This window comes from Dunckerocampus dactyliophorus, chromosome 6, assembly GCF_027744805.1.
Source record: "Dunckerocampus dactyliophorus isolate RoL2022-P2 chromosome 6, RoL_Ddac_1.1, whole genome shotgun sequence".
Taxonomy (NCBI): Eukaryota; Metazoa; Chordata; class Actinopteri; order Syngnathiformes; family Syngnathidae; genus Dunckerocampus; species Dunckerocampus dactyliophorus.
Window position 1 is genome coordinate 3,902,024 of NC_072824.1, and position 22,977 is coordinate 3,925,000.

Below are 22,977 nucleotides of genomic sequence, written 5' to 3' on the forward strand. Positions count from 1 at the left end.
TTGAGGGCCACGGTCCGACACAAGGTCCATAGGGATGCCGTGTAGACGAAATACGTGTTTGACCAGCAGGCGGGCTGTTTCCATAGAGGATGGCAACCTGGAAAGTGCAATAAAGTGTGCCATTTTAGAGAATCTGTCCACAATATTAAGTATGACCGTGTGTCCTCGGGATGCCGGCAGGCCTGTGATGAAGTCCAGTGCAATGTGGGACCAGGGGCGGGACGGGACTGGGAGAGGTTGGAGCAGTCCTGCCGGCGACTGGTGGGAAGACTTGCTTCTGGCGCAGACTGAGCAGGCGGCAACGAAAGCTTTGACGTCTGAAAACATGGAGGGCCACCAAAATCTTTGTGCCAGGATAAATCTGGTGCGTCCAACTCCTGGATGGCAAGCCAACTTAGAATTATGTCCCCATTGTAACACCTCTGACCTGAGACCGTCGGGCACGAACAACTTATCCCCCGGGCAAACGTCAGGAATGGTAGTCCCGGAGTTGGCCTCCGAAACCTTTCTCTCCACCTCCCACTGGAGAGCCCCCAACACCCGAGCCACAGGCACGATGGTGTCCGGGGTCTTGTCTGCCTCTGCCGGGCCGTAGATCCTGGAGAGAGCATCAGGTTTGACGTTGCGGGACCCCGGCCTGTAGGTGATAGTGAAGTCAAATCTGGTTAGGAAGAGCGACCAGCGTGCTTGGCGTGAATTCAGTCTGTGTGCTGATCTGATATAAGCTAGATTCTTGTGGTCAGTGAACACTGAACGGTTTGGCTGCGCCCTCCAGCCAATGCTTCCATTCCCTCAGCACAAGAACGATGGCCAGCAGCTCTCTATTCCCCACGTCGTAGTTTCCCTCTGCTTTGGAAAGGCGACGTGAGAAGAATGCACACAGGTGGAGCCTCTGGTCGGCCGGGGATCTCTGGGACAGGACCGCTCCCACTCCTGTATCCGAGGCGTCAACCTCAACGAAAAATTGAGCAGAGGGGTCAGGGTGAGACAGTATAGGGGCTGAAGTGAATAGCTGCTTAAGTCTACAAAATGCTCTTTCGGTCTCAGTGGACCATACAAATGGTTTATTAACAGATGTTAGCCTTGTCAGAGGTTCGGCAATAGAACTGAAATTCCGGATGAACCTCCTATAGAAGTTGGCGAACCCCAAGAACCTCTGTAAAGGCTTCCTTGCTGTCGGAGATGGCCAATCGACCACCGCCTGAATCTTGGCGGGATCGGCTCGAAGCTTGCCGCTCTCCACAATGTAACCCAAAAAAGACACAGAATTGGCGTGGAATTCACACTTCTCAACTTTGACGTAAAGTCTATTTTCCAATAACCGCAGTAGGACTTGACGGACTTGTCGTACGTGTTCCTGCAAATCATGAGAGAAAATCAAAATATCGTCGAGGTACACAAAGCAATTCTTATTGATAAGGTCGCTAAGAACATCATTAATGAGATTTTGGAAGACAGCTGGAGCGTTGGTTAATCCGAAAGGCATAACAAGGTATTCGAAGTTCCCCAGGGGCGTATTAAAAGCTGTTTTCCACTCGTCTCCCTCCCGAATCCGTACCAGGTGATAAGCACATCTGAGATCGAGTTTGGTGAAAAACTTAGCATTGTGCAGTGTGGAGAAGGCCAAATCCATCAATGGGAGCGGGTAACTGTTACGTACGGTGATGTCATTGAGTGCCCGATAGTCAATACAGGGACGGAGAGATTTATCTTTCTTTTCAACAAAAAAAAATCCCGCCCCCAGTGGTGACGTGGATGGGCGGATGAGACCTGCGGCGAGCGATGAAGAAATGTATTCTTTAAGGGAAGCGAACTCTGGACCGGAAATGTTGTATAAATCGGGAGCTCGGGAGAGTGGCGTTAGGCAGGAGATTAATGGCACAATCGTAGGGTCGGTGTGGAGGTAGAGCCTCGGCTAGGTCTTTGCTAAAGACTGGTTTGAGATCATGGTAGCAGGAGGGTACATTAGATAGATCGATTTTTTCCAAGCTTTTAGCCATGACGGAAGTTTTGATCATGGCGGCACGTAGGCAGTTGCTATGGCAAAAGTTGCTCCAATTAGATACGCGGTTATTGTTCCAGTCAATTGAGGGATTATGGAGTTTGAGCCACGTGAGGCCAAGCACTACGGGAGCGGCTTGTGAGGGAATGATAAAGAATCTGATCTCCTCTACGTGATTGCCCGATAATTGCAACGAAATGGACTCAGTCTGGTGAGTGACGGTGGCGAGTTGAAGTCCCTCAAGCGAGTGCACTTCCTTAGGAACAGGTAGCTCAATGAATTTAATGTTCAATTCCTTGGCTAAATTAGTGTCGATAAAGCTGTCATCAGCACCAGAGTCCACCAAAGCCATTACATTGTGTCTAACCCCCCTTACAGAGATTATACCCTCAATCTGTAGTCTTTGTTTGTCGTACTGACAGTCCGTGTGAGTCCTCTCATACTCACGCTCAGGGGAAGGCCTGCCTTCTTTAGCCCCGAAGGAAGTCGTGGTCTTCACAGGTTGCTCCTCGCCGTCAGAGCAGGGTGTGGGACGGCGGTTTGGGCGCACCGGGCATCTGGCTATATGGTGATTCGGTTCCCCGCAGTAGAGGCAGAGGTGGAAGCGGCGACGGCGAGCCCTCTCAGTGGATGTGAGGCGTCGTCCTCCCAGCTGCATGGGCACCACTCCGTTGTCGGAGCCGGTGTGACCCGGTGAAGTATCCAATCTGCGAATGCCGGGGTCATGTAGTGGCGTGTAGACCCTGCTGCGTGAGGTGCGTGAATCCCCGGCTGGCTTGTCTCCCTCGAGCAACTCCCGGTCACGCTCCCTCAAACGATTATCCAGGCGAATGGTGAGATCGATGAGTTCGTCCAAAGTTTTAGGAGTCTCTCGTACCGCTAACTCATCCTTGAGTCGCGGTTGCAAAGCCTTGCGAAAAATTCCGCGCAATGCGGCGTCATCATACCCGCTCTCGGCGGTCAAAACCCGGAAACTTACTGAAAAGGCGGCTACGGAACGTCCCTTTTGCCTCATGTCGAGCAAGCGATCCCCTGCTTCACTTCCCCTCACAGGGTGATCAAAAACCTTCCGCATTTCAGACAAAAAATAGGGGTAAGACAAACGCGCGGCGGGTTTAGCGTTGCTGATTGCCACAGCCCAGGCGGCAGCTTCGTCGGTCAATAGGCTCATAACAAACGCTACCCTGGCAGAGTCAGTAGCGTATGTGGACGGTTGTTGGTCAAAAACCAGCGAGCATTGGTGAAGAAACTGGTTGCAGGACATGTACTCACCCGAAAAACGAGGAGGGTGGGGTATGCTAGGTTCACGTGTCGTAGGGTTTATAGCGTCGGTAGCAATGTTGCTTACCGGTGGAACGACAGGAACAGCAGGTGGAGAGGAGCTAAGCAGTCCCACAGCGAGTGCTTGTTCCAAACGCTGGTCAATAGATCCGACACTAGTAGCGAGAGCCGTTATGGCGTCCATCATCTCGCGTAAGGACTTCTCATGATTACCCACCAGCTGTCCCTGATGAGACAGGGCGGAGCGCAGGTGTTCTAATTCTGCGGGTTCCATAATTGGCCAGTTATTCTGTCACGGTGTGGCTTACGCCAAAAAGGTTGGAACCCGTTATGCAGACTGACACAGCGCTAGTAAGAATACCATTTATTAAACAAAGCAATAAATGGCAACAATACAAAAATAACTACCAAAAGATAACAAAGGAACACAGGGCTTGAGCCAAAAACTACAAGGAACGAAAAAACACTGCGAGGCAGGAAAAGGGTAACAACAAAAAATAACTAAGGAACACAGGGCATGAGCCAAAAACTACAAAGAACAAAAAACGCTGCAAGGCAGGAAAAAAGGTACTCACAGAACGAAAGGAGCTGCAGGAAAAAAGGTGCAGAGCAGGTAGAGGCAGTACAAATCACAATGGCAGAAAATACACGAGCAAGGGGACCAGTTGGGAGCCAAGGGACAAGGAACAGGAAGCAGGGTTGCCAAGGGAATAACTGGCAACTGGGTAGTGGCTGAGCAGAGGTATAAATGGGGAGCAGCAGATTGATCGCAGGTGTTCCTAATTACTCATCATAGCAGCCATGACACTGCAAGGACAAAACAGAGGCGGCAGCAGAGTGCAAAACACAGAACATGACAGCAGGTGAGGTTAATTGGCGACTCTAAATTGTCCATAGGTATGAATGTGAGTGTGAATGGTTGTTTGTCTATATGTGCCCTGCCATTGGCTGGCCACCAGTCCAGGGTGTACCCCGCCTGTCGCCTGAAGTCAGCTGGGATAGGCTCCAGCATGCCCCCGCGACCCTAATGAGGAAGAAGAGGTATAGAAAATGGATAGATGGATGTTGGGAAAAATATAATATTTATTTAACAAAATATGGGAAGAAGGGAAAATACCAAAGCAATGGAAAAGTGCATTAATTTTACCATTTAATAAACCCAGTAAGGATCCAAAACACCCTGTGAATTATCGACCTATTGCTCTAACATCACATCTATGCAAGTGCATGGAGAAAGTTCTAGTCAGAAGACTTAACTATTTCCTTGAAAGTCGAGAGTTACTTACAACTTATCAGTGTGGTTTTAGAAAAGGACGATCAACAATGGATGCTGTAGTTAGAGTAAGTAATGAAATAGAGAAAACCTTTAAAATGAAAGAGTTGATGAATATTGTATTCTTTGATATTGAAAAGGCTTATGATTCCATGTGGCGGGAGGGTTTATTGATTAAGATGAATAGGATGGGAATTAGAGGTAGGTTTTATAACTGGGTCCTTGATTTCATATCGGACAGAAAATTCAAAGTTAAAATAGGATCAGAGATGTCAGTACAATACAGTATAGCAAATGGTATACCACAGGGGAGTGTAATTAGTCCAGTTTTGTTTAACATAATGATAAATGATATATTCATGAATCTGGATAGAAGGATTAGGTCGGCCCTATATGCAGATGATGGAGTGATTTGGGCAAGGGGACGAGATTCTATAAATGTGACAAGTAAAATGAAGGAAGCAATAAAGAAGATAGAACAATGGTCATATGACTGGGGATTTAAGCTATCACCTAATAAAACATGTTACATGACGATTACCAGGAAAAAAGGCATAAAAAATCAGAACCTGATGCTATATGGACAAAACATGATAAAAGTAGATCATTTTAAATATCTTGGTATGTGGCTAGATCAGAAAGGCACATGGAAGACCCATGTGGAAAAGGTAGAAGAGAAATGTAAGAGGATAATAAACTTAATGAGAGCTGTTACAGATAAGGAGTGGGGAGCAGATAAACAGTCACTAATATATATATATATGAGCAAATATAGATTATGGAAGTTTTGTATATCGAGCTGCAGCTAAAACACATTTAATGAAAATAGAAAGAAATATTCACAAAGCATTTAGGATATGTACAGGTGCAATCACATCAACACCAATTAAAGCAATGCAGGTTGAGTTAGGAGAAGTACCGTATGACCTGAGAAGAGATCAACTTATGTTGACATACTGGAGTAGACTTAAAGGATGTAGGCTTGGACATCTGGCCAAGAATGTGATAGAGGAATGTTGGGAGTATAATACAACTAAAAGTAATAGCTTTGGGTGGGTAATTAAAGATAAAATAGATAAATATAACATAAAAAATATACATATTAATAATTCTACACCCATAAGTAACGTTTCTATCTGGCTATTTCCTAAACCTGAAGTATATATATATATATAACAGAGTTAAAAAAAATAAATGGAAAGAAAGTGAAAAAGGACGTAAGGCAAGTCAATATATTAAAAACAAATATTATGGTTACTTAGATATGTATACAGATGGATCAAAAAGCGAAGAAGGGAAGGTGGGGATTGGAATCTATGTACCATCAATGAACGATAGCATTGCAAAAGGTTTACCAGATGAGCTTTCCGTTTATACAGCAGAAATGATGGCAATTATTATAGGTTTGCAATGGATAGAGGAAATAAAAGCAGATAGAGTGGTATGTTGTGTGGACTCTCTGGCAGCATTATACAGTATTAATAATATGGAATCAAGTCGAGAGGATTTACTATTAGAAATACATCAAAGCCTATTCCAACTATACATGTTAAAAATAGAAATAAGATTTTGCTGGGTGCCTGCACATGTAGGGGTGGAGGGAATGAGGTGGCAGATAAAATGGCTAAAATGGGAATTAGAAGGAATGAAATTATAGATATACCTGCTGGTAAAGGCGAAGTAAAGGCAATAATCAAAAAACAAATGATGGAGAAATGGCAAAATAGGTGGGATGAGGGTAGTAGCGGTAGAAAGTATTATAAAGTACAAAAATCTATCAGTGCACAAGGGGTGAAGAGAAAAAACAGAAAAGAGGAAATAGTGTTAACTAGGATGAGGCTCAATCACACCGGGTTAAATGACAAGATGTTTTTGATAGGGAAATGTAAAACAAAAGTATGTATGGAGTGCAAAAGTATAGAGAACGTAGAACACATATTACTACACTGCAAGAGATATAGGGAAGAACGTGTAACGTTAAGGAAAAGAATTAAGAAGATAGGAAAGGAATGGAGCATTGAGGGTATCTTAGGAACAGGTGGGGAGGGGTAAGAGATATACAGAGGGCAGTGATAGAATATTTGAAGGACACAGGATTATATAATAGAATATAGATAAGTATTAGAATATTTTATTATAAGTATTATTATTAGGATTATTATTAGTAGTAGTATAAGTAGTCTCCTTGCTATCTAAGTTCGCATAAAGTAACTGTATATGGCCCATGTTACATACTCCGGTACAGTAGGTGGCGGTATGCACCTTTTAAAGTCATGGTTGCAACCCGCCATTAAACTAAAAGAAGAAGAAGAGCGGAAGTGAGGCCGGGGTGGCGCGAAAACTTCGAGAGTCGACAACATCGGTAAGTAATGTTCTTTTGGTTAGCATTTCACTAACATCAATCACTCTTATTACCTTACAATGTGACAGAAAATGTAAATATGTTAATTGTGTGTTAGTCATTTATCGACCAAAGTCACGACTAGGTAGTTAGCTAGCCTAAAGTAATAGTAACGGTAGGGATGGGCAGCTGAAGCCTCATGAAGCTTCCACAGGGTTCATCTGATTGTGCCGGAAAATGAACCAACGTTTTGGGGGTTTGAACCACACAGAACAGTGACATCTGGTGGTGCACTGCAAGTATATCATGTCATTACTTCAACTAGCTTTCTTGTTTTTGTACACAATAAAAAGCGTAAAACAAAACAAATTGTGATTGATTTATGTGGGAAGTGCTTGTGTTACTTTATGAAAATAAACAAAGTGACAAGGGATTGTGCTTGTGAAACAGGGCTAAAATGACTGCATGGGATATATTTCAAAGATTTTTATTTAAAAACAGGACTTTTTCAACTGTGGCTGGTTTCAGCCTGTTCCGTCTTTGGCTGACGACTTCACCAGCCTTGGAAAAAATCCTCTCACATGGCACAGAGGAGGCTGGTGTGCATAAAAATTTTACTGCCAGCTTGTAAAGGTGTGGGAAAAGTACTTTGTGGGTGATCCAGTACTTGAGTGGGTCCTCTGCTCTGGGAATGTGGGATTCCTTTAAGTACCTTGACAATAATTATTAGAATAACAATAATTATATGTGATTCAGCAGCATATCATGACCGTTCAATGGTGATGCAGATTATAATGTTTACTGTACCTCTGAACCTCCACTGTCGCACTGGCAGTTGTGTTGGTCACCTGTTGTTGAGCACCAACATGCCTGTCCAGGAGTGCCCAAAGACTGTCATCCTCCAGTCGATTTGAAGGGCCTGCTCTTGGTGACTGTGGCTGTGACTGAGCAGGCAGTTCGATATGCATTGTTCCTGCACACTCCCTTATAAGTCTCTCTATGGCCGTTTGGGCACAGACTTGGCTGCAGAACCCCAGCTTCTTGAACCTCGGGTCTAGTAAGGTTGCCATAGAAAGTGCTGTGACCTTCTCCAACATTGCAAACTTTTCAATTAAATTATTTTTTAAATTGGTGGCCAGTTTCATACCCAGTGGGTGGGTGATATGGCCACATCTGCTCGAGATATAATGTTTTAGCATTTTAACTAGTGGTATGACTTTCGAGGCAGACACCTGTTTTTCCTCAGAAAGCTCCACTGTGGCCTCGTGAAATGGCTTCAGGACATCCAGGCACTGGTGCATCGCCTGGTAGTCCTCTGAGGTGAATGGGGTAAGGTCTGAAGAGAGGCTGGCCAGAGCTGCACCCATTGGCTCTCTTTCATTAAACAGCCTTTCCAACATGGCAAAAGTACTGTTCCACCTTGTGTCCACTTAAGATAAGATAACAAGCAAGTTTTATAAAGAGAATATCACAATTACAGTAACTACAAGAAGAGTAACAATGTTCAAACAGTAATCACCTCCTGAATCAATTTATGTTCTGGCCTGGCCAGCTGTTGCTGCATCTCAGAGAGCTTTTGTTTGGCTGTAGTGCTGGACTTAAAATGCCCAACAATCTTGCGCCCCCGACTCCGGATGTCCTCTAGTTCTGGGGTTTGGGCAAGGGACCGCTTTACCACCAAATTCAGCATGTGTGCAAAACACATTATGTGCCGAAGATGTAGTAAATTGGCACATGCAATCATATTGGGAGCACAGTCTGTGACCAGGCCTGTCACCTGCAGCAGAGATTACATGTGCACAAATCACATATAGCAATTAGCAGTAGACAATATTGCAGGATAATCTTGTCTTTGACTGGTCTCTCACCTTCCCCTTAATGCCCCACTCTTCCATGAGGACATCTTTGGCCTCAGCCAAGTGAGCTGCAGTGTGGGTTTGGGGAAACTTTTGAACCCCCAAAACCACTGTGGAAAGCTGCACCTACAATGTGCAAAATCAGAGTGAGGCACAAGAACCATAGCAATACACAAAGTAGTTCAAAGAAAGGAAGTACATGCTACAGTATGACTGATACTTACCTCCTCAGTCATAAAGTGGCACGTTACAGCCAAGTAGGCGTCCATATTAATGGAAGTCCACATGTCTGCTGTCAGGCTAACAGCAGAGGCCTTGCTCACAAGAGCCATAGCCTTCTCCTTGGTAGCCTTGTATTTGTCATCCACCATTTTTCCCAAGGCCTTCCTATTCGGGATAATGTAGGTGGGGTCCAAAAGGTTGACAAAGGCCTAAGGGTGACATTAAATGAAATACAGCACATTAGGTAAACATGTATTGATACTCAAAATGGGAGAGACCCATGAACCACCATACCTTGAAACCTTTATCTTCCACGATGGAAAATGGTTGCATATCAACAACAATCATGTCCACCAATGCAGCATCAAGTTTTGGCTTCCTTGACATTGCAAAAAAAAAATTAGCATGTCAAGAAAATCCATACAGTGGAAATTTGTAATATGTGGGATTCAAATCCATAACCTTTGGATCTAAAGCCACTATGGTAACCATTGAGCTATAAGCTATGTCACCATTTGCACCCACCATCCACATCATATCATAAATAATTACTGGCAGGAGGAGGATTGAAATTTTGGTTTGACATCTGAGGTGTTCCAGCATGATGGATGGACCGGTGGTGCCGCATCATGGAGGAGGTGTTGTCATGATATGCCAACTCTTGTGGGCAAATCAAACACTGCACCTTCAACAGAAAGAAAACAAATAAATACTTACTTTTTAAAATGAAATACAAACCTACTTCTAGTTAAAAACATCATCAATAGCTAAGCTATAGCTATAGCTCTACTATAGCTAACTACTGTATAGTAAACTTGATTTGGTTTAAAGAATTCAGAGACACTTTGCACTCTCTCTTAGCATTCATACACATAAAAATAATAATTGTTATTATATTATTATTATATTATAAAACTAATTTACAGTTGAAAACAAAAAACAGTCAAATATATTTCATCACACAATAGTATATTGTACTATAACTATACTATTACCTTATTAGGAGAAACCAAGGTGAAGTGATCCCAAGCCATAGAACGTTTCTTACCGGAAGCCATGGTAAAGAAAGAGCAATGAACTCATTCGAATCCAACAGGGCAACAGACAGGGCAAAAGAACTAGTGTTCGGGAATCGTCGTTTTGGATTCTTTTTTTTTTTTTTAAAGAGAAGAGCGCGCCAAAGTGTTCAAACAGGTGAGCGAGTTCGGGTGACGTCAGAACGTGGTTTGGCCAAACAATGCATTCGGCGCTTCAGACGTCATCAGTCACGTGACAGTGAAATTTGACACAAGCCCCGGAACATTGCGCCGAACCACTCTGCTTCATAAAGGTAAAACAAGCGCCGAAGCGTCTGTGTTAAACCGCCCATCCCTAAGTAACGGTAATGGTACTTACGGTCTCCTCCAACAGTTTACATTGCGGTATATCACATGTTAACGCTTTAATTACACATTTTACCATGTCTGAAAAGGAATAAGAATTTAGTGACCACATCGCTGCTATTCTGTAAGACTATTATTCATGTTTATTTTATCTGTACGGTTACTTCCGGTCATATGTACTTAACAAGATCTTCAAGAACATAATTTAGAAGATCTAAAGTATGCGCCTTTTAGTCTTTCCTTTTTCAGATTGTTTGTAATGTGCACAGCCTTGGATAATGGAGACATCATCATCTTCAATGATGATGATGACGTTGCAGATGGCAACCGGGACGTATCCTACAGTGAATCTTCAGTTGTCATATTGGAGACTGAAGACGTTCCCAGGAAGGGTAATTTACATTTCCACCAAAGTCATTTCTCTTGATTGCAGTTAGATTACCTAGCAGTTTTCTGTGTCGCAGACTGTGCGTTGTCTCCCAGCAAGCTGGATGAAGACGTAGTTGTCACCTTCACCCGTCCCGCGGAGCTGTTACCGCACGCGCGTCATGATTGCCCCATACACCCTTTCACGTGAGGCCATTTTCCATACTGCACAATAAATTGAATACTGTACTGTGCTCTCTTCCCACGCCCCCGCTGCACACGTCTTCTGCCTTGTGTCATCCTCAGAGCTACAGACAACTGTATTACGCCTGTGTCTGGGAACCAGCACCGATGCGAGCAGTGCTTTTGCTATATCTGTGACAAGCTGGCATCCACGGTATGTGAGCTCTCGAAAAGCCAGAATGTACACGTGACAATCAGTATGAGGTGTAGGACTTTCTCTTCCTGAGTCCTCAATCTGTGAAGCTGTGTATTTGACAGTAATGATTGTTTCCAACTGGCCACACGTTTCCTGTCGAAATTTATTACAACTGACTTAGACTGGAGACATTGGGTACACCGTGGACTAATCACCTGTCACTTATGGGACTGACACATACCTGCTTTTGTTGACATTGAAGACCATTTAGAGCAGGAGTCACCAACCCGTCATTCTTTGGGACTTTGCCGGTTGATAGGAAAAAACTTTATAAATACATCAGTGTCCTCCCATCCCAGAGAGTGGCCAACAGGCACACGCATTTTGACCACTGAACACGCCTGTACGCCATGGCGTTCTCCTGGCACGCAAGCTCCAGCCAGGTGCTCAGTTTCCAAAACCCGACCGGAGGTACCATGAGCACACACACACACGTGTACACCGGCTCGTCTCGTGCTCACAGGTTGAGCAACAAGGAGAGAGAGTGTGTCAGCGTTCAGCGATGTGCCTGTACGTTGTGGCTCAAAATCAGCCTTTGCTACCTTTTGTGAAGGCACAAATATAACGCCATAGATGTGCACCTCCAAAAAACGCTGCTCATGAGGACTGACTGACGCAGCCCTCAATCACCATCGCTTCACTGGCCCACGACACTGAGCCAAACCAAATAGATTTATAGTTTGCTCTTAGAGCATTTGCCCAAAGTGCGTCCCCGGGGCCATCTGCGAACCGTGACTAATTTGTCATTGCATCACTGCAGAAACAAAATAAAATGTAAAGAATAGCAAAAATGGTAAAAATAGAGCAAAAGGCACAATGAGGAAAAAGATGAAATGTTGACACTAACAAACAATAATAACACAAAGCTGTGTATTTAAATACAAAGCTTTAAATATCTATTACTTTTTAATTTACTTTAAAAATCGGGGGAGGTAATTCTTGCGCAGCTTCACGGCCGAGACCAGAGGTCTTGTGCTGTGGACCTAACCTACGTGTTTCTGGACTGAGAGGAAGCTGGAGTACCCAGAAGACCACCCACAGTTATTTGTGCTGTTGAAGCCCGAACTAAAAGTTGACAAAATGCCAAGTATTTAACTCTTGGAGCAAGTTTTGTAGAATTTGCTTGTCAGCTTTGGTCTTAATTGATTTTGTGTCTTTTGTGTGTGTTTACAGTGTGACCAATGGCATGTGAGCCAGGTGTGCCACTGCAACAGCCACAAGAAGAGCAACTTCTGGAACACACTCCGAAACTGCTTTCTGTTGGGTCAACTGGAGGCCTTTAAGCTCATCCTGTCCGAAATGGACCACAAACACCGACACGCAGGTACTCTTACTCCTCTTGCTCCTGCACGGCAAACAAGCTCACCATTTTGTGTCCCTTATGTCACTGAATGCCTCCCACAGAGATGCTGTTGCAGATCTTCAAAATCCAGCTCAAAGATAACTTCACATTGTTCCTCCAAGGCAAGAGTGTGGGTGACAGCCTTGTTTACGAGTGAGTGACGCCCTTTACACGCTATATTACCTGAATCGTTTAGATGGGAACTTATTCATGCTGCATAGAGTATGAGGTTACGTCTATAAGGGGTAGTCCCTCCTCCTCTGGTAGAACCGCTTGTTTAAATCACAAAGTCCTGTTTTTTTTTTTTTTTGTCTCCCAGCTACACCCCCATGTACGAGTGTGTGTCTTCGTTCTTGAACAAAGCGGACAAGGAAGATGACAGAGCTGCGGCCATCATGAGGCTGGCAGCAGCGGAGGCGTTTATTCAACACGTCCAAGCCGAACGGTAGATGACCACACACGTATTCAATTCAGTGAGATCCCATACAAGAGTTCTTGCTCCATTTTGACTAGCACTGTCAGAGAGGTATTTATTTAACAAAGTGTGCCACTGCGTCAAACTATTTTTAATATTTTACCTTATCTAGCTGCATGAGTAGATCACAATACTACACTGGACAAACGTGGGCAAACATCTGAACTACAAAATGGTAAAGAATATGTCATTTGTCATTGATAACATTTTAGAATGTATAACAATTGAAATCTGAGTCCTTGGAAGAAAAAAGAAAAAAGCAAAAATGTGTTAATAAGCTGTGTGTATAGAACTCCAAAGTCAAAGATTGGAATATTTGAGGATTGGATTAAGACAACGTTTACAGACATAGGTCAAAAAACTATTTTTATATGTGGAGACTTCAATATTGACCTTTTGAACTCACACAAGTGCAAGGAAATAGACGACTTCACAGATACAATGTATAGCTTGAGTTTATATGCTAAAATCATTAGACCAAGCAGAATAACAGACCACTGTGCCACCCTTATCGATAATATATTCACCAATGACTTTGATAACACCATCAGTGGCCTGCTAATTAGTGACATCAGTGATCATCTTCCAGTGTTCATAATTTACAATGAACATTATAAGAAAAGAGAGGTGGAGGCAAAAAAGACTTTTCAAAGATTGCATACAGAGGACAGCATCCGGGCCTTTAGGAAAGATCTAGAAGAACAAAGTTGGGAGAGGGTCTACAGTGCAACAGATGTGGATGAGGCATATGACAGCTTCCTTGGTACTTATATGGAGCTCTACGATAACAACTGTCCCTGGCAAGAAAAGTCCAAGAAGCAAACGAAAAACAACCAGCCATGGATGACAAAAGGGCTAAAAAGCGCCTGTAAGAAGAAGAATACATTATACAGGACATTCATCATTCAACAGACTAAAGAAGCAGAACAAAAGTATAAGACTTACAAAAATAAGTTGACAACTATCTTGAGAGCGTGTAAGAGGGAATATTATAGTCATGTACTTGATAAGAACAAAAATAACATGAGAGCAACTTGGGGCATCTTAAATAGTATTATAAAGAACAACATTAAGAAAGCAGACTAGCCTCACTATTTCATGGTTGGAAACACTTACAGGAATGACATGAACGCGGTAGTTGAAATGTTTAATGATTATTTTGTAAATATTGGACCAAAACTGGAAGAAGAAATTCCAAAACAAGACACAATTGATGAAGGGAATGATATTATTGATAGGAATCTTAATTCTATGTTTCTCACTGCAGTAACCAAAAAGGAGATCACTGACATTGTTAAACATTTTAAGGCAAAAACATCAACTGATTGTCATGGAATTGAAATGGAAACAGTTAAAAGGGTCATCAATGAGATCGCAGACCCGTTAACATATATTAGTAACTTATTGTTTCAGACTGGAATATTTGGTGGTTCCAATTTTCAAAAAAGGAGACAAACACCAATTTACAAATTATTGGCCAGTTTCCTTGTTACCACAATTCTCTAAAATTGTGGAGAAGCTATTTAATAATAGGTTGGACAAATTTATTAATAAGAATGAATTATTGGCAAGTAGTCAATATGGTTACAGAGCTAACATTTCAACTTCTATGGCACTGATCGAAATCACGGAGGAAATCACTACTGCTGTGGACAATAGAAGATGCGCAGCAGCAGTATTCATGGATCTGACAAAAGCCTTCGATACAATTAATCACACTATCTTAATTTCAAAATTAGAAAGGTACGGAATTAGAGGATTAGTTTTGAATTGGGATAAAAGCTACCTAGCAAAGAGGAAACAATTTGTAAAGCTAGGAGAATACACATCTGGGAGTTTATACACCACATGTGGAGTACCCCAGGGGTCCATACTGGGACCAAAACTGTTTAATTTGTACATTAACGACATTTGTAAAGTAACAAACGACTTAAAATTGGTCTTATTCGCGGATGATACCACCGCTTTCTGTTCTGGTGAAAGCACACAAGAACTCATTAAAACGGTCAAGGATGAAATGGTCATATTAAAATCATGGTTTGACAGGAACAGATTATCCCTGAATTTAAGTAAAACTAAAATAATGCTATTCAGTAATAGCAGAAAGGATACGTACAACCAAATACAAATTAATGGAGTGGATATTGAAAAAGTGGAAGAATATAAATTTCTTGGGGTTATAATAGATGAAAAAATGAGTTGGAAATCTCATATTAAATATATACAACAAAAGGTGGTGAGAAATATTTCTATATTGAATAAAGCAAAATATGTTCTTGACCAAAAATCACTCCACACTCTGTACTGTTCCTTAGTATTACCATATCAAATGTATTGTGTGGCGATATGGGAAATAATTACAAAAGCAATCTTCATTCACTCACTGTACTGCAAAAAAGATCTGTGAGGATCATTCATAATGCCAAGTATAGAGAACATACAAACCCTTTATTTTTAAAATCGCAGATATTAAAATTTGCAGATTTAGTACACTTTCAAACCGCTAGAATAATGTATAAAGTTAATAATAACTCGTTACCCAAAAACCTAATAAAGTATTTCTCAATCAGAGAGGAGAAATATGATCTTAGAGGAAAATTAAACTTAAAACATTTATATGCGAGAACTACGCTGAAAAGCCACAGCATTTCTGTATGTGGAATTAAATTATGGAACGGATTGAGTAAGGAACTCAAACAATGTACAGAGATGAGCAAATTCAAAAAACAATACAAGCAGTTGATGTTTGCTAAATACAAGGCAGAAGAGTCTTGATCATCACAATGATTGTTCTGTCAGTTTTTTTTTTTTTTTTTGGTTTATTAAAAAAAAATTGTTTATAAAAAAGTTTTGTTCTTTATTCATATTTATTTTAAGCATTTATTTATTTATTCATTTATCTATTATTATTATTATTAATGTATATGTGTGTGTGTGTGTGTGTGTGTGTGTGTGTGTGTATATATATATATATATATATATATATATATTTTTTTTTTTTTTTCCTTTGGGAGGGGTGTCTTACTGTTATCTATTATGTATTATCCTGACTATCACAGAAAACATGACATGGAATGCAGGAAGTGAACTACATGTACTATACTAGATGTAGAATGGATGGGAGGTAGGATTAAATAAGCTTTGCTTCTTCCTACTCCTTTTGGACATGTGGAACTGTGAAAAAATGATTCATGAGATGTATTCAATGGTAACCTTCATGTTCAAATAAACTAAACCAAACCAAACCAAACCAAACACTCTACTGGATCTTTTTCAATGTACCTAATAAATTGGTGTGTGAATATATACATTTCTTGATAACACCTCTGGTTGTCTCTGCAGCATTTCCGCATCTAAATCACCCTTTGCTAATGTCACCAATGCCAAAGTGGTGCTGATGCAAAGGTGGAGACTCCTACTGGAAAGCAGTCTTGTACGCCACTTTTAAATATATGTACTTATCCAGGTGTGTGTTTTCTTTTAGGGTGGTAGGGTCGGTGCAGAAGCAGATGGTGATGGCTGATTTCCCACCATGTTTCAGACAGAAACTGCAGGATTTTTACAGCAAGTTGTACTTCTCTCCTGAGCTGAAGAACATGAGGTTGAGGTGTGTGTGTGTGTGTGTGCGCGCGCGCGCGCTGTGTGTCTCCACATTGGCATCGCTCAGATATGTGTGTAACTGCACTACAACTGTGTGTGCTGCAGCCTGAGCGTGCGCCCTTGGGATGACGTCCTGTTAGTATCCGTGTTGAAAGGGCAAAATGTGTTAGGAGTGCGCACCAATAAAGGCAAGAAGGACTCCCTGTTGGAGGACATGGCTGTGATTCTCCTGAGGGTGGAACTACTCCTGGAACAGGAAAGGTACACACAGGAACCGCGCTGGCTGACATCCAATGCTCAATTTGGAAAATTTTTAAGCGCATGCAACTAATACCATCTTGTTAATTAAAAACAAAAAACATCAGGAGGTTGCCTAGGAGACTTTTGAGTAGAGGTGTTAGTTGGATCTTTTATGAGATGTGTTCTTTGGTGCCTGGAATAATCAAGACGTATCATTATCGGCAGGTTCCGAGAGTTGAGTCGCTATGTAAGAGCCGTGCACACGGATCAGCCCAAATGGTAAGTTTGCCTTTGCTCCAAAACACCACATGGTGGCGCACCCCCAACCTCTCCATTGCCCTCCTAGCTTCCTGTTGCTGAAGGAACTCATCCCTTTCTTCATGTGCTTGGACGGCGACTTCACTGCACTGCAAAGCACTTCCTTTCTGATAGAGAACGGACTCGCCTCTCGCCTCACGCCACAGATCTTCCAGTTGTACCTCCGCATGCTCAGCACGGCCATGGCTCCCAAGTGGACTATCAGCCAGACCTGCGAGCTCTCCCCATTTAAGGACAAGTGGGCTCCAATCGAAGGTTAGGAAAGTTTAGTGTAATTTCATGGATTAGTCTTGAAAAAATTTGACCCCTCTCTGATTCAGGTGCGGAGCCACTGACATGTTTGGAATTGGTCCGCTTTGCACTCAAGGTACATCGATGCTGCTTGGCTGTCCGCATGAATGTAAGTGTGGAATTTCATCTATCACATGATTTTAGTTTGATCACCTTCTGAGCATCATCTTAAAAAATTTGCTTGACCATGTTCATGTGTTCGTCATCCAGTCTGAATGTTGGACCTATCTGCTCCAAATCGTCCAAGGGGCTGTCGCCAGTCTTCCAGAACCCAGTCTGGTGTTCCTGCAAGTAGGGTTTCCTCCACATTTATTACTATTATTTACTCATGGATCTGCTTCAATTGGTTTTATTTCTTCCTTTTCATCCAGGAAGCTGTCCACACTGTGCAGAACATTCTGCAGAACAAGTCCAGCAGCAACATACAAATCCTGCCTCACTTTGTGTCGGTATGAGCGTGAACATCCCACGTGCGTGATACTTTTATAGTGGGTTGCATAAAACAAAGTGTGTGTGTGTGTGTGTGTGTGTGTGTGTGTGTGTGTGTGAGTGCAGCAGTTTCAGGATCAGGCCATGTTGCTTCTGGTCACTGGGGCTTTGAGTCAGATAATCCTTCATCCTGATCTGAGTCCAGTCATCCCCATTCTGTGCACGTTTCAGGTTGGTCCAAATACATTTTCGACTATTGTGCAATTGACCATTTTATCATGATGGAGGTTTTGCACATTTGGATTGAAGTGCATCATGAGACCATTGCTTACAGAGTTTGTGATGAGATATGATCTGGTGTTTGTATGGCAGAAAAACCAGTGGGCTCTCCGCTGGTTTTGGAACAACCTGCCCAGCAGTGACCACCGCGTGGACATCGTAAAGAAGATCTATCAGGAGCTGAAAAACCATGCAGGTATGATAGCATACAAGTTATGATGACCGCTGGATTCGGGGATTGTGTGCAGACTCAAATCAAATTTCTCGACATGCAGCTGGTGTAAGACCAAGGGGACATTGGCCACGTGATGCAGGATGCCACATAACTAAGAAGTTTTATTCATACCAGTGTTTCCCTTAATAGTATGACATGTTCTCTGAACCTGAAGACTTAAAAATCTGCCTTTCAAATTGAAGTGAACTCAAAACTTGTAAATAACTTTACAATGTTAAGTTCATGTAAAATATGGCAAATAAAACCTTGCACTCACTGAAATACATCAGTGATAACAATTGTGACAATTGGACACCACAGGATTTTTAGATATTAGTACATAATAAAGTTTCATATTCCTGTCAGGTTTTTGTGTCATAGAAGATCTCTACAGGTTATCCTATTTATACTGTGGCACCCTAATATATACAATGGTACCTCGGTTAACGTCTGCCTCAGTTAGTGCGTTTCTTGGTTAATATCCCAAATTTTTGCTAAAATTTTGCCTTGGCTTGCGTTGGCCCACTTGTTTACCGGCCAAAATACCGTCCGGTTTGTTTTTGCCGCCATCTTGGATCACACGCACAAGACGAAATCTCGCGATACTTGCCACAGATTGCGCAATTAATTCTGGGCTGCGGGTGCCATTTTAGGACAACTGTGTTTATTTATATCAGAGTTGTTGATATACATGACGTAACAAACACATGGACCGCAGAAAAGAGAAAGGCGATGGACCGTACTGAGACAAGTGCAAGACCTCTACATTTTATGGATGTGTGCATCACCTCTGACAAAAGGCTATTTCCATCCTGATGTCTTTGTCTCTTCCCTCTCTACAGAAGCAGCTAAAATGTGTTTTCCAACCAACAAAGCTCTGTTTCCTGCTGCCAAGGACTGGGACCAGTAAGTGCTGTTGCATCCTGGTAGCTTAGCCAAGCACACATGACATCTTTAGGGCCTTACACCTTGTGTTGCCCCTGTGAGGTGGTCGTAGCCTGCTATACTGTATGTAATCAAACCTTACTGTGTGCTCTAGGAGGTACATGTTTGTCTGCTGGCAGTAACAGCACTTTGTTGCTAATGAGGTCTGTGTATCATTCATTCATTTCCACACGCCTGCGTTTGCTGTTTTATTCTAGCCGCCTGCAGCTGAACGACCTCCTCCCTTTGCTTTTGAGCTTGGAAGGCAACTTCCCGGCAGCGCTGAACAGTTTGTTCCTGCCAGGGAACGGACCCGTGTCGCACCTCACACCACACGCCTTCCAGTTTTACCTCCAAATGTTCAACACGGCAACGGCGGCCAGGCTGACTTGTTGTTATATGGGCGAGCTTTGCTCAGTCTTGTCCAAGTGGCAGCCAATCAATGGTCAGGAAAGCTTTTAGTGTGACCTTGGGTGTCTTTTTTCCCAAAAAATTTTGACCCCTCTCTGGTTCAGGTGCGGTGCCGCTGACAAGTTTGGAACTGGTGCGCTTTGCACTCATGGTGCATAGATGCTGTCCGGCTGTCCATCTGGATGTAAGTGTGGAACTTTGCAATATGCAACCACCAAGCAGGACTTTGATGTTAGAACACTTTGCTTACTATTAATAGAATTTAGCCTGATTGCTGTCTTAAGAAATTGAAAACCCAAAGATGGTCATGTTTTCTTCATGCAGTCAGAGTCTTGGATCCATCTGCTTAAAATCGTGAGCACAACTCGAAAGAAAGGCACCCATCTTTCAGAACCAAATGGAGTGTTTCTGCAAGCAGGTTTTTTTTTCTTTTCTACCCACCTTCTTTAATATTAACACAGTATTCAATGGTAGGGGGACGCACTGCCCTATAGAAGGTCAAGTTCATTTCATTTTATTTTCTATGGAGTGCCAGATCACAAGGGAAATCATTTAAGGCTACATTTTGTATTGCACCGGTCTATCTTGTCCTTTTGATGAAGCAAACTTGGTAGCTTTATCTGATTGACATGATAGCATGTCATTTCTGGTTTCATGAGATTAGTCTCTACACACACACACACTCACACCGGTGTTTCCCCACAGGACTGTAATCTATTTGTAGCAGTGGGGGAATGACGTAATAATGTCATCGTTGAATTGTAATTGGCCATGACTCATTTGCATGTAATTGTAATGGATGCTGTAGGAGAAAGGAATAACATGACAAAAGTGAGTTAAAAAACAAACAAACATGTTTACAAGTACAAATTAACTTTCACTTTTTTTCTTTTTTTTCTTTTTTTTTTTTTTTTACAAACAAGACGAAGCCGTTACATGTGGGAGTGGCCCACAGCAGCACCCACTGCTCGTTGAGAAAAGCGATGAGTGCTTTCATGTAAGCTTCTCCAAAAGTCTTTTCACTAGATTTGTCGCTAGTCCCTCCTAAAATAAATAAACAAACAATAAAGCAAACAGAGTTCAGGTGCCCATTGCACAAAACTAGGATAGGGGATTAAACCAGGATATTGTTGTTGTATGTACTTTATTTATCCCACAAAGGGGAAATTTACTTGTTACAGCAGCAAGCAAGCAAGACAAGTAAAGAGAACAGTGGAAAGAAAGAAAGAAAGCATAGTGACTACAACATGGTTCAGGTGGTGCAGGTGTTGTAGAGCCTGACAGCGGTCGGTATGAAGGACCTGCAGAACCTCTCCTTCTTACACCGTGGGTGTAACAGTCTGCTGCTGAAGGAGCTGCTCAGGGAAACAACAGTGTCATGTAGCGGGTGGGAGGTGTTGTCCATGATGGATGTCAGCTTAGCCAACATCCTTCTCTCCCCCACTTCCTCCATGGAGTCCAGAGGACCGTCCAGGACAGAGCTCGCTCTCCTGATCAGCCTATTGATCCTGCTCCTGTCCCTGTCCGTGCTGCCCCCTCTCCAGCAGCCCACAGCATAGAAGATGGCTGAGGCCACCACAGAGTCATAAAAGGTCCGTAAAAGAGTCCTGCACACACCAAAGGACCTGAGTCTCCTCAGCAGGTGGAGGCGACTCTGGCCCTTCTTGTAGAGGGCGTGGGTGTTGACGGACCAGTCCAGCTTGTTGTTAAGGTGAACACCCAGGAATTTGTAGCTGTCTACCAACTCTATGTCCGCTCCCAGGATGTTCACCGGTGTGAAATGGGATGTTTTCCTCTGGAAGTCAATGTTCATCTCCTTTGTCTTGCTGGTGTTGAGTTGCAGCTGGTTAAGCTCACTCCAGCTGACAAAGTCCTGTATTCCAGATCATTCCCCTCTGAAACACAACCAACGATGGCTGTGTCGTCGGAGAACTTCTGGATGTGACACTGTGTGGAGTTGTGTGTGAAGTCAGAGGTGTAGAGGGTGAAGAGGAAAGGGGAGAGCACCGTACCTTGAGGGGCACCTGTGCTGCAGAGTACCATGTCAGACACACAGTGACGGAGCCTCACATACTGTGGTCTGTTGGTGAGGTAGTCTATAACCCATGCAGTCAGGTGTTGGTCCACTCCCACACTCTCCATCTTCACTCTGAGTAGTGACGGCTGGATGGTGTTAAAGGCACTGGAGAAGTAAAAAAACATGACCCTCACAGCGCTCCCGCTGTCCTCCAGGTGTAGCAGTGATCTGTGCAGCAGGTAGATCACTGCGTCGTCCACTCCGATCCGAGGCCGGTAAGCAAACTGCAGGGGGTCCAGCTGAGTGCCCACCAGGGGTCGCAGGTGCTGCAGGATAATCCTCTCCATGGTCTTCATCAGGTGAGAGGTCAAGGCAACAGGCCTGAAGTGGTTAGGCTCCTTGGGACGCGGTGTCTTTGGGATCGGGACCACACAGGAGGTCTTCCACAGGGCCGGGACTTTCTCCAGGCTCAGGCTGAGGTTGAACAAGTGCCTGAGAACTCCACAGAGCTGGTCAGCACAGTCCTTGAGGATTCTAGGGCTGATGCCGTCCGGTCCCGGGGCCTTCCTTGCCTTGATCTTCCTCAGCTGACTTCTCACCTGATCATCAGTTATGGAGAGGGGAATAGAGGATGGCTGGGATGGGGAAGTGGGGGTGAAGAGTGGTGAGTTGGTAGGGGAGGGAGGGAGGGCAGACTCAAATCTGTTAAAAAACAGATTGAGTTCATCTTGGTTATCCTGGCTCAATTTATCCACAAAAGTCGGATATGCTCTTATCTTCAAACAATACTGTAAGTTACCATGGAAATTTATTCTCTGGAGTTAGCCTGCTCCAGACCAGGCTGAGGTTCACGATCTATTTAGTCTCATCCCTTATCTCAGTCATCAGTCACCACAAACGGACACCAATAATTATTCCACTGCCCATTACACATTATCACATCCAACTATTAAACATAAACATTCGTCATCATTCATTTCAATCATTGTAGATAAAGATTTTAGATGATGTTGCAATAATTCAATACTTTATTAGATAATTTACAGTCTCCCACATACTATATATGAAATACACATCCCATATAAATCCAAATACACATATACTGTACAACATAAGAGTTATGCAGTCTGATAGTTACATTGACACAATTTCCCTCACATCTGCAGTCTATTTTACATACATTTTTAAACGCATTCATAATTGTGGTGCGACTACGTTTTCAGAGATGTTAATGTCGATGTGTAGTTGGAATGACCATTTACAGACAGTCCCATT

At 43.0% G+C, this 22,977-nt stretch overlaps 2 protein-coding genes across 7 annotated transcripts in view; one reads left to right on the plus strand and one right to left on the minus strand.

Moving 5' to 3' along the window:
- Nucleotides 1-750: 750 nt before the first annotated feature.
- Nucleotides 751-22,977, plus strand: part of zgc:112980 (uncharacterized protein LOC503706 homolog) — a 23,482-nt gene continuing 1,255 nt past the window's right edge. For 3 of the 6 annotated variants that reach the window (XM_054780369.1, XM_054780370.1, XM_054780372.1), the window contains exons 1-21: nt 751-6,918; nt 10,592-10,749; nt 10,822-10,930; nt 11,030-11,120; nt 12,336-12,486; nt 12,567-12,657; nt 12,824-12,949; nt 16,322-16,384; nt 16,464-16,586; nt 16,685-16,840; nt 17,045-17,098; nt 17,166-17,392; nt 17,458-17,537; nt 17,639-17,719; nt 17,800-17,877; nt 17,984-18,088; nt 18,230-18,332; nt 19,193-19,256; nt 19,493-19,719; nt 19,790-19,869; nt 20,010-20,103. In XM_054780369.1, coding sequence (XP_054636344.1) covers nt 10,617-10,749; nt 10,822-10,930; nt 11,030-11,120; nt 12,336-12,486; nt 12,567-12,657; nt 12,824-12,949; nt 16,322-16,384; nt 16,464-16,586; nt 16,685-16,840; nt 17,045-17,098; nt 17,166-17,392; nt 17,458-17,537; nt 17,639-17,719; nt 17,800-17,877; nt 17,984-18,088; nt 18,230-18,332; nt 19,193-19,256; nt 19,493-19,719; nt 19,790-19,869; nt 20,010-20,103 — 2,236 coding nt within the window. In that variant the 5' untranslated portion in view covers nt 751-6,918; nt 10,592-10,616. The remainder of the gene's footprint in view (nt 6,919-10,591; nt 10,750-10,821; nt 10,931-11,029; nt 11,121-12,335; nt 12,487-12,566; nt 12,658-12,823; nt 12,950-16,321; nt 16,385-16,463; nt 16,587-16,684; nt 16,841-17,044; nt 17,099-17,165; nt 17,393-17,457; nt 17,538-17,638; nt 17,720-17,799; nt 17,878-17,983; nt 18,089-18,229; nt 18,333-19,192; nt 19,257-19,492; nt 19,720-19,789; nt 19,870-20,009; nt 20,104-22,977) is intronic. The other 3 variants (XM_054780371.1, XM_054780374.1, XM_054780373.1) reach the window with 3 other exon arrangements.
- Nucleotides 8,402-9,328, minus strand: LOC129182607 (zinc finger BED domain-containing protein 4-like). The gene is made up of 4 exons (XM_054778978.1): nt 9,270-9,328; nt 8,978-9,184; nt 8,766-8,879; nt 8,402-8,674 (listed from the first exon to the last, which is right to left on the minus strand). Exons 1-4 carry the CDS (start codon nt 9,321-9,323, stop codon nt 8,402-8,404), a joined length of 648 nt encoding a protein of 215 aa, XP_054634953.1. The 5' UTR covers nt 9,324-9,328.